Consider the following 14,066-nt stretch of genomic DNA (forward strand, 5'->3'; position numbering starts at 1 on the left):
CTTGGTATGTTTTTGTCCAGAAGTTGGAAGGGAGGGAGTTCAGTCACACTACAATAAAATGGACTGAGACATTCAGCTCAATGAGAAGTTTTGGAGACAATGGGAAAACACCCCAGCTGTCAAAATGGTTTCTCTCCAATAGATTTGCTAGTCTCACCGGCTTGGGGCAAAGAGGCCACTTTAGCAAACTGGATAAAGGAACTGTCAGGATAACTGGGTCATGGGGAAGAATGGGTTTTTCTCATTTGCTCCTTATATTGGAAAAAGGCGTTCCTGGGGCACTGAAGGGTTCACCCGGCCGAGCTAGGGAAAGCAAGGAGGATGGCGGCTTTCTGTCCAAGTAAAAGCCGAAGGTTTTCTTCCAGGCTGGGCTTCTCAGGGCTATTTTGGGCCCTCTGCTTGTCCCTGCTCCTCCCCCACCTGCTTTGCCTCTGTCCTTTGACAGTATGAAGACTGTTGACAGTTGAGTACTTCTCCCTTACCTCCGTGAATTCTTATACACATCCTGTGAGATAGACATGATCATTTCATAGAGGTTATTGAGTTGCCCAAAGTCATGACACAGGTAGTTAGAAGAGCATTCAGAATTCAAGTACAGGCTTTCCAACTCCAAAATTCCATGTTCTTCCAGCTTATATCAGTCAGCCTGTTCTAACATTTCTGCAATTCTCCCTGGAGCATTCTATGCTTGGATCCAAAGATATATCTATTGGGAAGTTTGATAAGAGTCCAGAAATATTTTTTTTTCTGGTAGGCCAATGGGAGCCTTTCATGGCCATCCCAGCCCCCCAATATTTAGGTTGCATGTTAATGTTAGTGCATCAGGGCTTTGGAGCCCCTGTGTAATGACTATGAATATGTCATCAGAATAATTGAAGAAAGGACACATTGCCGTTGCCCTGGGCCTCAGATTTTCATTTGCACAGTGTAGGTGTCAAACCAGTTGCTAATTCAAGCCTTTCCATCGCTTATGAGCTGACACTTGGGTCCATGGCTCAGCCTTGCTCCATCACCTGCCATCACTGTGGCCTCATCAATGGCGGTCAGTGATGAGTTTCTCCCGACCTTCCTCGTCCTTCTTATCAAACAGCATGTGTTTGCTAAACGTCTGTGGTCCGGTTAGGGTGAGATGGTGTGCATCTGAGAGCTGTAAACCTGGGCATTTGGGAAAGTTGGGAAGATGGGGCAGGCCCGTTACTTTATCAAGTCAGATCAGGGCTAATGCCTTCGTCTCTCTGTTGCAGGACCAAACATCTGTACCACACGAGGCGTGAGCTCCTGCCAGCAATGTCTGGCTGTGAGTCCCATGTGTGCCTGGTGCTCAGATCAGGTAAGGAGCAGACACTTAACCTTACTTATTTCCCCAGACTTAGCGGCTTTTTGCAGGAACAGACCCATGGGAGATCTAAATCAGATGCTAGTGCAGGCCTTCCCATTGATGGATGCTGAAGTGAGCTGTTTTGGGGTGCTGCTGGGAAGGCAATCCAGGGTTTACCACATGGCCTGGGGTCCTGGACAATTTGGTTGGTCCTCCTGCACTTGCTGTAGCCATTGCCACTCTTCACCACACTTTGCTTACTTCTTGTTGGGGTGGAATACTCCACAGAAGTAGAGCCTCAGACCTCAAAGGGAGAGGCAGGAGAGGGTTATAGGTTCACTGGGGATGCTGGTTTACAGACATCCCAGAATTTTAAAAGGCAAATGAAAAAGGACCTTGCCCTTGTGTGGGGGGAATGTTTTGTCAGGAGGTATTTTCTCTTTACTTTTCCTCTCTGCTGATGGAGCCCCACGACTTTACCTTTTATTTTTCTCTCTCTCTTCCTTTTCTCCTTCTTTTCCTCTCCTAGGTGTCAATGAGGGAAGGACCAATTTGATGAGGATGGGTGGGTGACAGGAAAGGGTTAGCTGTGTCTAGGCAGAGGGTTTGTTGTGTCTGGGGCCCTAGGGAATGAGTGTGTCTGGGGGAATGGCTGTGTTTGTGGCTGGGACAGGAATTTGGAGCTGGCAAGACCTATTTGGGGGCGGGGGAGGGGGGGAGTGTGGCTGGAGAGTTTCCAGTGATTACAGAGTTGGAGGCTGAGTCATTGGCCTGGCCCCCAGCAGGTGGTTACCTGAACTCCCCGCATGGCTGTATGTATCTCAGTCATCTGAGGTGCCCTCTGTCACGATAGCATGTTCTTGCCCTCGGCAGTTTTGGGACTGCTCTAACCCAGGCTCTCATTCTCTCTGTCTGCTTCTCTTCCCAATCTACTGAGTTTCCTAAAAAGGCAACTTCCTGACAGGCTGGTGGCGGTGGCGGGGTGGGTGTGTGGGAGTGGGAGGCTGTGTTTATGCCTCTACAAGGGGACTGATTGCCAAAGGCAGAGGCCAGCTCAACACACTGCTTTGGCCTGTGTGCAGCTCAGCACGGGAACTGCTTCCAGAGGCAGCTGCCCAACATCTGGGCCACATTGACTTCATTTAGCAAATGAAACATTCCCTGGGGCTGCGAGTGGGGGTGCGGAGGGGGATGGGTGAGCTGTTCCCCTCCACCCCAAAGGTTCTCCACCCCTCAGGGCTGAGCTGGCTGCTCAAGTGTGATGTGGTCTCCTCCCTTCTCATTTGCCATATCCTCCTTCCCTTAGTCACCATCCTGATAGTATTAAGTTTCTTTTACAAGGAAGCTGGAATTCTGTAGCTGAATCCTGGAAGATGGGAGAGCTGGATGAGGAGGGTGTCTTATTGGATGGGTGGCCTGAAGCTGGCGGGGCAGTGGGGTAGCCACAGGAGCAGTTCAGTATCTTCCTCCCTCCTTTTTCTCCCAAAGCAAGAGAAAATGGAGACAACTATGGCCCAGAGGAGTCTGGGGGGGAAAAGAGAACATATTCTTTTTTAAAAAATAAAATATATTTTTATTGATTTCAGAGAGGGAGAGAAAGAGAGGTAGAAACATTAGTGATGAGAGAGAATCATTGATTGGCTGCCTCCTGTACACCCCACTCTGGTGATTGAGCCCGCAACCCGGGCATGTGCCCTGACAGGAAGTCGAACCCTGACCTCCTGGTTCATAGGTTGACACACAACCACTGAGCCATGCTGGCTGGGCAAGAAAACGTATTCTTAGAGTGTCTGTCACCTTTCTTGATCTGCATAGGGACAAGCTGTGTAACTGAGATATGCTGAGGCTTGACCCAATGAAGCCCCTAGGATTCATAACCAGATTTCAGAGATGCAAATGAAGATTACTGATGGATGACCCTGGTGCATTTTGTCTCCTGGGAAAGACCAGGGGAGGGCAGGGTTTGAAGGTGCAGGGTAAGATAAAAGCATAAGGTAGGACCAGCCAAGGAATGGGGGGTGTAATCAGAGAGGAAATGGGTACACTAGGACCAAAAGCAATTAATGAGGGGAGGAAGAGAGTCCAATAAGATATTCTCTGGGAGAATGCAATATAAACAGGAAAGTGGGGGAGGTCAAAGGTTTAGCGAATGACTACAACTATCTCTGAGCAAGAGGGAGAAGGGGAGGGGAGGAGGAGAGGAGGAAGAGAGGAGGATATGGGAGGAGCCCCTTGTGAGACAAAACACATCAGCCAGGGAGGACTGGGAGGTGGGAATCCCAGGCTGTAACCTGAACATGGCTGTTCTTTTTTCCCTGGCGTTTCCCCTGCACAGGCTGTTTAACTGTTGAAAGTGCCTTGGCTGTTGACTTAAAAAAACCAAAAGTGAGCCGTGGGGGCCATTTTGTATGTGATTTGTTGATTAGTTGACCCTGGAGAGCCCACTGCTTCTGCCTCCCCTACCTTGGCTGTTGTAGGCAGTATTGGCAGGGTCTGGAAAAACAACTGGTTGGGCTCAGCATTCCCTTGGTCCTCGAGGACAGCAGCTCTGGGTGTGTATAGCAAGCATTGGCCACACAATAGGAAAACATAGCTAATGTGGATGAGAGCAGAGTTTTGGGCCCATCGCATAGGGTGTGTCCTTGGGGGGTTGGAAACTGACACGGATTGGGGTGGTGTACTGTCCTTGGACTGTGAATCTAGCAAAGAGGCCGGCCTCACACAGAGATTCAACTTGTGGTCTTGCCCTCATTGGCTCCATATTGGAATCAAAACACTTCCAATCTTGTCTGGTGGTGAGAATGACCTGGGGTGTTGGTTAAGTATAAAGGTTCCCAGGATGGATCCTGTATCGATTACATCAGAATGGGTTGTTATGATAGCAAGTTTGGCAAATACTGCTAATTGAAAGGGCTGATCGTTGGGGCCATGGTGGGTCAGGTGGAGCCAAAGTTGCCAGATAAAATACAGGACCCCTAGTTAAATTTTAATTAAAGAAGAAATAATTTTTAGTATAAGAATGTCCCAAGTACTTGCTAAATTTGGCAACCCTGAGGTGGAGGGAAATACTAGGAATTTTTATATAGCCCTGACTGCACATAAGGAGGTGGACCAGCTCACACTCAGCTTGACATCCAAGGATGAAGAAGAAGAATGGGTTTGGGTCTAGCAAGTAGAAGAATCCAATAGGAATTACTATGTTCTCTGCATCTCTGGGGAAGGGCTTAGGCCACTATTCAGTTCCTTTTCATTTACTAACGTGATTTCATTCTTCTCCGCTGCTTTTCTTTTCTTTCTGGTTTTTGTTTTTTTATGTTTTGTTTTGTTTTTTAATCTGGAGGATAAATGTTTATCTTGAGAGTTTTGCTCTAACTTTTTATTGCAAAAGTATAATATTAAAAGTGTTTCTCTCTCTGTGAAACAATAGGTGTGAATACTAATAACCATGAACTAAAATGCCTTCCTTTTCCCCTCCTTTCTGTCCCCTCCAAGCTTCTTTCTTTGTACATTCAAGTGATTTCTTATTCTCACTGGATGTCAATCTAGAGAACAATGTTAATTTATTTGGGTTGGGTGTTTAGTAGCTCTCTGGGGGGAAAAATAAGTATGAGCACATATTATTCTTTGTCCTCCAAGAACAGAGTACACCAAAATGGTAGTGGTTATAATGCGAGTAGTGGAAAAGAGTCACCTTCTATTTGCATTTATTTGTTTGTATATATCATACCTAAAGGATTTCAATATGTTTGACTTATTTTGAGATTTTTGTATTTGGGAAGCATTTCACATTCACAGTCTTATTTTAATACCCTGACCAACCCCGTGAGATAGGCAGGGCAGTGGCAGTTATTCATGCTGTACCTTTCCAATTTCCAAGATGGGGTTCATGGGGAATGGGAGTAACAGCATGTGTCACTCTCCCAGGAGAGGGAGGGTTCAGCTCGCACAGCACATGGGCCAGAACCTCCCACCTCTTTGCTTCAATCTTCCTCTGGGTCTTGGTTATTTTTGCCTTTTTTGTGTAACAGCCGGTTTCAGTGGGAACTGGAACTTTAATATCCCACCCTTCCTCCTCCTCTCTGAGTAACCTGGAGACATTCTTTCTATCCACTCAGCCTGGACTGTTGAGAAAAGGAATGTTGGCCAAGTGTATTGAGGTCACTGCCTTGGTATTCTTCTGGGGCAAGAGGCTCTCGGGGAGAGCGTGGCTGAGGAGCAGGCCTGCTCTGTTCCTGACCTCTGGTGTCAGTGACCACAAAGGGGGGCGGTGGGGTGGAGACAGTTTTTGTTTCTTAGTGTTTATATTTCTAAGGAAATTCATAACAAACCATAAGGACAGTCAGCAAGGCTTGGCACTTCAAACCTTCCCATATGCACTGTCCCATTAGAAAATGGGCGTCTGGAAACCAAACTCCAAACTCCTAACATTTCCTCTCTTTGCTGCTGCAGCTTGAAGGTGCAGGATGGCCTTGCTGCTCTCAATGTCCTGGTTTCACCCCTCCCTCTCCTTCAGCATCTGTCTCAGTCCTGGAAAGACTCAGCTCCCCAGTGCTTCTTGTTCTATGCAGTCATTGCCTTTTTTGGAAGGGTTTCTCCCCGGGGCTTAGTGGGCAGCTGGAGTCAGAGATAAGGTAGGGAGTTTTCTGAGCAAGAAAGAGACTGCTTCCTGAGGGAGAAGCTTCGGGAGAGATGGGCAGGGGCAGCAGGAGGAGTTTGGGCACAAATATGCGAACTGCTCACGAGTCCTGTCCTCTGTCATTCTGTCCTCGGCCAGAGCTGAGTGTGGAGAGGGGATTTTCATTTCTCCCAGAGGCTTGGAGGATCTGTGCTGTCCCTGTTGGAACCTTCTGAGTCAGGAAGGTTGAGTCTTATGCACTGTTTCCCATTGCCGATGTCATTTCTCAAACACTTACCTGGGAGAAAGAAGGAAGATGCTGGCTTCTGAAAGCTCTTTCTACCTTTTGCCTGGGCCACGGTGGTCCTCATGCTGTTTGTCCTAGTCCGTTCAGGCTGCTGTAACAAAAATACCATGGGCTGGGCGGCTTAACAACAAACATTAATTTTTACAGTTCTGGAGGCTGAGAAGTCCAAGATCAAGGTACCATCTGCGTCATAGATGGCTCTCTTCTTGCTGTGTCTTCACAGAGAGGCCAGAGAGTTCTTGGGCTTGTTTTGAAGGGCACTAACCTCAGTCAAGAGGGCTCCACTTCGCGACCCAGGCCCCACCTCCTAATTCCTTCACCTTGAGGGTTAGGGTTTAACGTATGAATTCTGGGTGGACACAAACCATCAGGGTGTAGCCCTATGGTGGTGTTCATCTCTCCACCCACCTTGGGAAGCCATTCAGCCCATCAGAGGAGGGCTGGGCAGGAGAGGGAGGGAGACTTCTAGCATCATGAGGGGTTTCAGGCTCTGGAGTCCTGACTTTTAAAACATGAATAGCCCCTAGTGGCCCAATCCCTCTCCTGAGCTACCAGTCACCTGAGGGGGCTAAAGAGGCAGAATGTGATCTATCCTTCCCCCACCTCCCACATCCTCATCTTGCATTCTGTTCCCTACCTGGGCGTTCTCTGGTGTGGCTCTTTCTGGGCCCATCACTTCCACAGGCCTGCTTCTCTGCCTGGGTTCCCACACTATGCAGAATGTAATACCATTTATCACTTTGTGAGGATAATTGCAGTCAGACAATCTAATTAGCATCTCACTTCTGCCACTTCCTAGCTCTGTAACTTTGGGCAAGTCACTGAATGTCTTAGATTTCTTACCTGTAAGATTGGGTTCCTCATTTGTGAAGTCTCCCAGCCTCAGGTTCCTCACTAAAATGAAAATAGTTCCAGCATTACAGAGCTGTAACCAGGAGGACCGCAGTAACCCATGCAAAGTGCTTAGCACAGTGCCTGCCATGCAGTAGGTGCTCCATACACGTTCACACTAGTTCTTGTGGGAGATCGGTATGACTTATTCAGCTGACTTCTGGAAGTGGTTGTGAGAGGGGTGGGTGGAGATTGAGGTTTGGTTTGAGGGCTTGAAGGCCTAGATATTGTGAAATAGGTCCAGGGTGGGGTTTTCCAGATTTCCTGCCAGTCCCTCCAGCCTGCCAAGGAGCCCCGATGGACTTGTGCCCACACAGTGTTGGCTAAATTTACGGAATGTCAGAGCAGGAAGGGACTGAAAACACCAAGTCATCTAAGCCCCTTTCGAATAGGTGAGGAAACTGAGGCCAACAGGAGTGAAATGAGTTATTTGAGGTCACATGCCTAGTTAGTGGCAGACCTAGGATCGAACCTATTTCCTGATTTCCAGTGTTCTTTCCAGTGCAGATGTCCCCCCATTCAGTACTTAGGTGTAAACACACACAGAGCTCCAGAGGGTGGGATACATACCAGAGTTTTGGAAGGGTGATCAATTGGCTCTCTGTCCAGGGTGAGGGAGAAAGCATAAAGTGATAGGATGGACTCTGGCCAGTGATCTGGCACCATGGGACTTGCCCAAGCTTGTGAAGCTTATTCAAAGTTAATTTATCCAGGAACTATTTACAGAGCATCTCATAATCATAGCTAACCTTCATTAATCGCTTGTCCTGTGGCAGGCACCATGCTACGAGTTTTACCTGCATTGTCTTATTTTGTCCTGCTTACCATCCCTGTGAGGCTGGGGCTGTTACTGTCTCCACGGTATCGCTGAGGAAACAAGGTGTGGAGAGTTTAGGTGACTCATGCTAATAACTAGCTAATAAGAGGCAATGCTGAAATGTAGTCTCAGTCAATCTGCTCCTATGTGCTTAGCTCCCACTCTCTGCTGCTGCCCAGTACCTCTTCCCCCATCGCCTCTGTGGTAAGTCCTGTTTTGGGTGCTGGGAGTAGAAAAGGAACAGCCCCTTCCCTCATAAATCCCAGATCCTAGTCAGCGTCTTAATGCAGTCAGCTTCCAAATTGCTTTGACCTTGACCTTCAGAAAGAAATTGCGTATCATTATTTATTTTACATATTATCCAGTGATGGCGAACCTTTTGAGCTTGGCGTGTCAGCATTTTGAAAAACCCTAACTTAACTCTGGTGCCGTGCCACATATAGAAATTTTTTTTATCTTTGCAACCATAGAAAAACAAAGATTTATATTTTTGATATTTGTTTTATATACTTAAATGCCATTTAACAAAGAAAAATCAACCAAAAAAATGAGTTTGCGTGTCACCTCTGACACACGTGTCATAGGTTCGCCGTCACTGTATTATACCCTCCTCCCCAACATTTAAATGTTTCACAAAACAATATTTACTTTTGCTACTTATGTACTTTCATACTTTCTATTCTATTCTATAGCATTTTATTTGATAAATAGATGGTTGAGACCCACTTCATTGATTTTTAGGACCCACCGTGGGTTGCATTTCAGATTTTGAAAAGCAGTAGCTTAACAGCCACCATACTGAATTGGCTCTCTTCCTGGCTACCAATCCACGAGACAGTACTCACCCAACCTTTCTGTGGCCTCAGTTCTCTCCTTCTGTATAATGGATCACACGAGTTCATTTATGCTGGTTCAGCCCCAAAATGCTGGATAAACTCTCAGCCATTGGGAGGCAGCAGGGCATGCAGGAGGCAGAGAACCACCATGGCTCCAATTATAGGGCTGCCCTTGGGCTCCTGTTTTACAGACCCTGACTCCGGGCTCACCCCGCTGTAACCTGAAGGAGAATCTGCTGAAGGATAACTGTGCCCTGGAGTCCATCGAGTTCCCCCTCAGTGAGGTCCACATCTTGGAGGCCAGGCCTCTCAGCGACAAGGGCTCTGGAGACAGTTCCCAAATCACTCAAGTCAGTCCCCAGAGGATTGCGCTCCGGCTCCGGCCAGGTAGGGATGGGCTCCCTGTGGGGAGACACCGGGCAGAAGCACACAGGGCACAAGGTGGAGATCTGATCAGGAAGCCTTGGGGAAGACACTCGCAACGGTAATGGGGCAGGAAGAGAAGGATGTGGGGAAAGGTGTGGGCAGGAGAAGGGAAGATGTTGGGACTTGGTGTCAGAAGATCAGAGTTTGAATTTGACTCTTCCATATATTAGTTACTTGAACTTGGGCAAGTTACTCAACCCTTCTAACATAGTAGGGGCTCAAAAAACGTTTGTCCCTACTTTCCCCCAATGCCTATTTTGCCAAGCTTGTGCTTTGTGTTGAGGCTCAAATGAGATATAAGATGAGAAAGCAATTTATAAGCCCCCTTTCCGTGTGAGATTTGGGGCAGGGACATGGGGGCAAAGAGAAGCAGGAGACCTTCAGAGGGAGGAAGAATTAAGCTAAGAAACAGGCTTTCTGAAGCATTGATTGTGACTTTTCTGATTAAAGCAAGACTGTAAGAAAGCACCTTCTATGTGTAGGTCATGTGGGTGCTACGGGTTCAGCCTTTTCTAGAATTTGAAGTAACTGCCACAACTTCAATGACTCAGGTAGTAGACTCTCGGGATCCAGAGGATTAGGCAGATGGGCACTTAGAGAAGGTAGAGAATATTAGAATGGAAAAGGTTAAAAATGGGAGGGTCAAGAGATTGGAAGGGGAAGGGGGAGAGGAGAAGGGACCAGGGTTTTCAAGTTTGGTTTGGTCAAGAAGTTTCTTAATCCTGTGTCCATCCAAATCCTTTTGTTAAGTCTTTGAGAGAGAAGAGAAAAACTAACATCCTTCTGTCTTCCAGATGATTCGAAGAGTTTCTCCATCCAGGTCCGGCAGGTGGAAGACTACCCTGTGGACATCTACTACTTGATGGACCTGTCTTACTCCATGAAAGATGATCTGTCGAGCATCCAGAACCTGGGTACCAAGCTGGCCTCCCAGATGCGCAAGCTCACCAGTAACCTGCGGATTGGCTTTGGGGCCTTTGTGGATAAGCCTGCATCACCATACATGTACATCTCTCCACCAGAGGCCCTCAAAAACCCCTGCTACGAGTAAGTCCTTCTGGAGAAGTCAAGGCAGGGCATGGGGGCAAAGAATATAGGGGTAAGAGACCTCAGAGGGAGGAATCCTTCCTTAGAAGGCTTTTAGAAGCATTGATTGTGACTTTTCTAATTAAATCAAAGAGAATTTAAGGAAATACTTCCTATGTATAAAGCAAGTGGGTGCTATGGGATTCAGGGTTCCAGCATTTTCTAGGGTCTGAAGTGTATTAACTTCCACAACTTCTATGACTCAAGGTAGTAGATTCTAGGGTAGCTTTGTTGGCTACCTTCTGGCCAAATCATACCTTCTCTCTACCTTAGTCTTCCTGTCCAGCAAGTGAACCACCCTGTTGATCTGAGTGTTGTGGCAAAGATCTCAAAAGCTGTTTGAAGACCTAGAAAAAAAATCTATCAGCTTCTTGGTCTTGGTCACAACTAAACTGGAGACAAGAGAATGCTGGGGGGAGCAGGAATAAGATCAAAAGAGAGAAATTTATGGATAAGTAAATAGAGGAATTATGATTTCAGAAGGATTGATTTCATTGTTATTTTCATCATTGTTCTACTCATCAAGAGTATGAGTCTTCAAGGTTAAAATGCTTATTATGTAATTGGTGGAGACTATGAAAATCCATAACAATTTTTAATGATGGTTTCTGGGCAAGCAGGAATAAGATCAAAAGTAGAGAGAAATTTATGGATAAATAAATAGAGGAATTACGATTTCAGAAGGATTGATTTCATTGTTATTTTCATCATTGTTCTACTCATCAAGAATATGAGTCTTCAAGGTTAAAATGCTTATTATGTAATTGGTGGAGACTATGAAAATCCATAACAATTTTTAATGATGGTTTCTGGGCCTCACAAGTACAGATTTAAATATAAGGTGATAGCAACAACAAGAGCCTCTGAGCTAAGTGCTTTGTGTTAACTCATTGAAGCCTTACAATAACTTATGAAATACGTGCTCTCATTTCCCATTTTTATAGGTTAAGTATAGAGAAACTTGCCTAGGGTTCCATGACTTATAAGTAGAGGAGCTGAGATTTGAACCAAGGCAATGTAGTTTTGCAGCTCACTCTTTTGCCCTCTAGGCTAGCTGGAGGTAAGGTCAGTGTGGTCATTTGAGGGGTTTCGAGTCTAAACTGGGTAATCGTCTAGGACCTAGACCAGCCGTGGGCAAACTACGTATCCGGCCCGTTTGAAATGAATAAAACTAAAAAAAAAAAAAAAAGACCGTACCCTTTTATGTAATGATGTTTACTTTGAATTTATATTAGTTCACACAAACACTCCATCCATGCTTTTGTTCCGGCCTTCCGGTCCAGTTTAAGAACCCATTGTGGCCCTCAAGTCAAAAAGTTTGCCCACCCCTGACCTAGACTCTAGGTAATTGCCAGTTTTCTACAAATATCCTGTTATCCATATTTGTTTCCCCCTTTTCCCCCTCCCACTCCCCATGTAGTCTTTTCCATCAGGCTGTCTGCTTAAATTACCTTCTTCCCTTCCCAGTATGAAGACCACCTGTTTGCCCATGTTTGGCTACAAACATGTGCTGTCACTAACTGACCAGGTGAACCGCTTCAACGAGGAGGTGAAGAAGCAGAGTGTGTCACGGAACCGAGACGGCCCAGAGGGTGGCTTTGATGCCATCATGCAGGCTACAGTCTGCGATGTGAGTTTGGAGGGCATGGAGTGACAAGTGTGGTTAGTGCAGATCAAATGGGGAATGAAGTGGTTCTACTGTGCGGATTTCTATGTGAAATAAGAGATGGGAATTAAGCAGAGCTTCATAGGCAAAATAAATAAATAAATAAAATAAAAATGAGTATAGGCAAAAAATTGCTCCTGATAAGCAACCTATGCTTATATCTCTATCTGCTCCCTGGCTAGAGCTGACAATTTTTTGAACCACTTGGTAGCAGATGTTCTCTGGGAGAGCATTTTCTCATCTTCTCTGGAAGTGTATCAGGCTCAAGCTGGGTTAACTTAACCTCAGGTAAGCAGGAAGCTGTTAAACAAGGATTTCTTCTAGCCCAGCTCAGCTCTGCAGATGCAGGTGGGTTTCTAAGAGGGCCATGTGATTATCACTGGAATTGAATCCTGTCTCTCAGCTGCTTGAATTAATCAGCCATGAGACTGTTTTCCTAAGAAACAGAAACCCCTGAGTTGGGAAATTTCAGCTTGTGTTCCAAGGACTGGGACTGAGGCCCTTCACCAAGGGAACTTGTCCAGACCTTCAGACAGGGAGTCCTTTGGATCTTTGTTTTTTGCCAATGAGACATCTAAAGTTGCTTTCTCGCCCTAGCTGGTTTGGCTCAGCGAATAGAGCGTCAGCCTGCAGACCGAAGGGTCCTGGGTTTAATTTGGTCAAGGGTACATGCCCGGGTTGCAAGCTCGATCCCCAGTGGTGGGGCGTGCAGGAGGAAGCAGGTCAATGATTCTCTCTCATCATTGATGTTTCTATTTCTCTCTCCCCCTCTCCTTTCCTCTCTGAAAATCAATAAAAAAATATTTTTAAAGTCGCTTTCCCTCTTTTACCTTTTTTTTTAAACAGGAGAAGATTGGCTGGAGGAATGATGCATCCCACTTGCTGGTGTTTACCACTGATGCCAAGACCCACATAGCACTGGATGGAAGGCTAGCAGGCATTGTCCAGCCCAATGACGGGCAGTGCCACGTTGGCAGTGACAACCATTACTCTGCTTCCACTACCATGGTGAGGTTCTTGATTTCTGTTGTTGTTGTTTTAAATATATTTTTATTGATTTCAGAGAGGAAGGGAGACAGAGTGAGAGATAGAAACATCAATGATGAGAGAGAATCATTGATTGGCTGCCTCCTGCACGCCCCATACTGGGGATTGAGCCTGCAACCTGGACATGTGCCCTGACTGGTAATCAAACTGTGACCTCCTGGTTCATAGGTCGATGCTCAACCACTGAGCCATGCTGGCCAGGTCATGTTGAGGATCTTGACACCACCTATGCTCTCCATTTACCGTGGCCAGCTGCCCTAACCCAGGCAGAGTCTTTGTATGAATATGAAAATGGAAACCCTTCCTCTGGCCAGGGTTCAGGGCTCATTTCAGCCTGCCCCCACCCCCAACTGGACATTCTTATTCAGGGTACAACCTGTACAATCTGTATCCAGGGCCTGGCTGTGATCAGTATTACCACTATCTCCACTGCCTCTAGCACAAGCAATAGCATCATAGCATCCAGAATGGACCCGGAGGACTTTTGCAGGTCCAGCTGGAAAGCAGGCCTTCTCGTCTACTGCATGGATTAGCCCTTCTTGGAATACCATCCTCACTTTTGGTTATCAGAAGTAGACAGAGACAAACTGCAGCGGGAAGGCCGGGGAGGATTGGGGGGCAGAAGAGGGGGTAAGAGATCAACTGAAGGACTTCTATGCATGCATATAAGCATAACCAATGGACATAAGACACTGGGGGGTAGGGGAGGCCAGGGGATTGTCAAGGGTGGGGAGAAAAAGGGGACATAGGTAATACCCTTTGTAATACTTTAAGCAATAATAAAAAAAAGTAGACAGGGAAAAAACAGACAAACATCATCAAAAGCATGGGGAGCTAGTCCTGTGAGGAAAAGTCTCAGAATCATTTAGCTTGAAAGAATGAAGGGTAAAGGACGATTTAGCTGAGCTATGAGAAGCCTTCTTATAAGTTGTTTCCTATGATCATAGAAGGTGGTTAAATAAGAGGAAAGGAACTTAAATGGAAACAAGAGAAATGGATGTCTGCCGTAAAGAGAATTTGCAGATCCTCAGAGTCCTGATACTCTGGGTATCTTGGG

At 46.3% G+C, this 14,066-nt stretch overlaps 1 protein-coding gene across 2 annotated transcripts in view; it reads left to right on the forward strand.

Moving 5' to 3' along the window:
• Positions 1-14,066, forward strand: part of ITGB3 (integrin subunit beta 3) — a 51,768-nt gene that overhangs the window by 12,920 nt on the left and 24,782 nt on the right. Inside the window, exons 2-6 of one of the 2 annotated variants that reach the window (XM_006770271.2) lie at positions 1,245-1,330; positions 8,976-9,171; positions 10,005-10,257; positions 11,764-11,926; positions 12,809-12,970. In XM_006770271.2, the coding sequence (XP_006770334.1) occupies positions 1,245-1,330; positions 8,976-9,171; positions 10,005-10,257; positions 11,764-11,926; positions 12,809-12,970 (860 nt within the window). Of the gene's footprint in view, positions 1-1,242; positions 1,331-8,975; positions 9,172-10,004; positions 10,258-11,763; positions 11,927-12,808; positions 12,971-14,066 lie in introns of both variants that reach the window. The other variant, XM_006770272.2, reaches the window with a different exon arrangement.

This window comes from Myotis davidii, unplaced genomic scaffold (assembly GCF_000327345.1).
Source record: "Myotis davidii unplaced genomic scaffold, ASM32734v1 scaffold684, whole genome shotgun sequence".
Lineage (NCBI taxonomy): Eukaryota > Metazoa > Chordata > Mammalia > Chiroptera > Vespertilionidae > Myotis > Myotis davidii.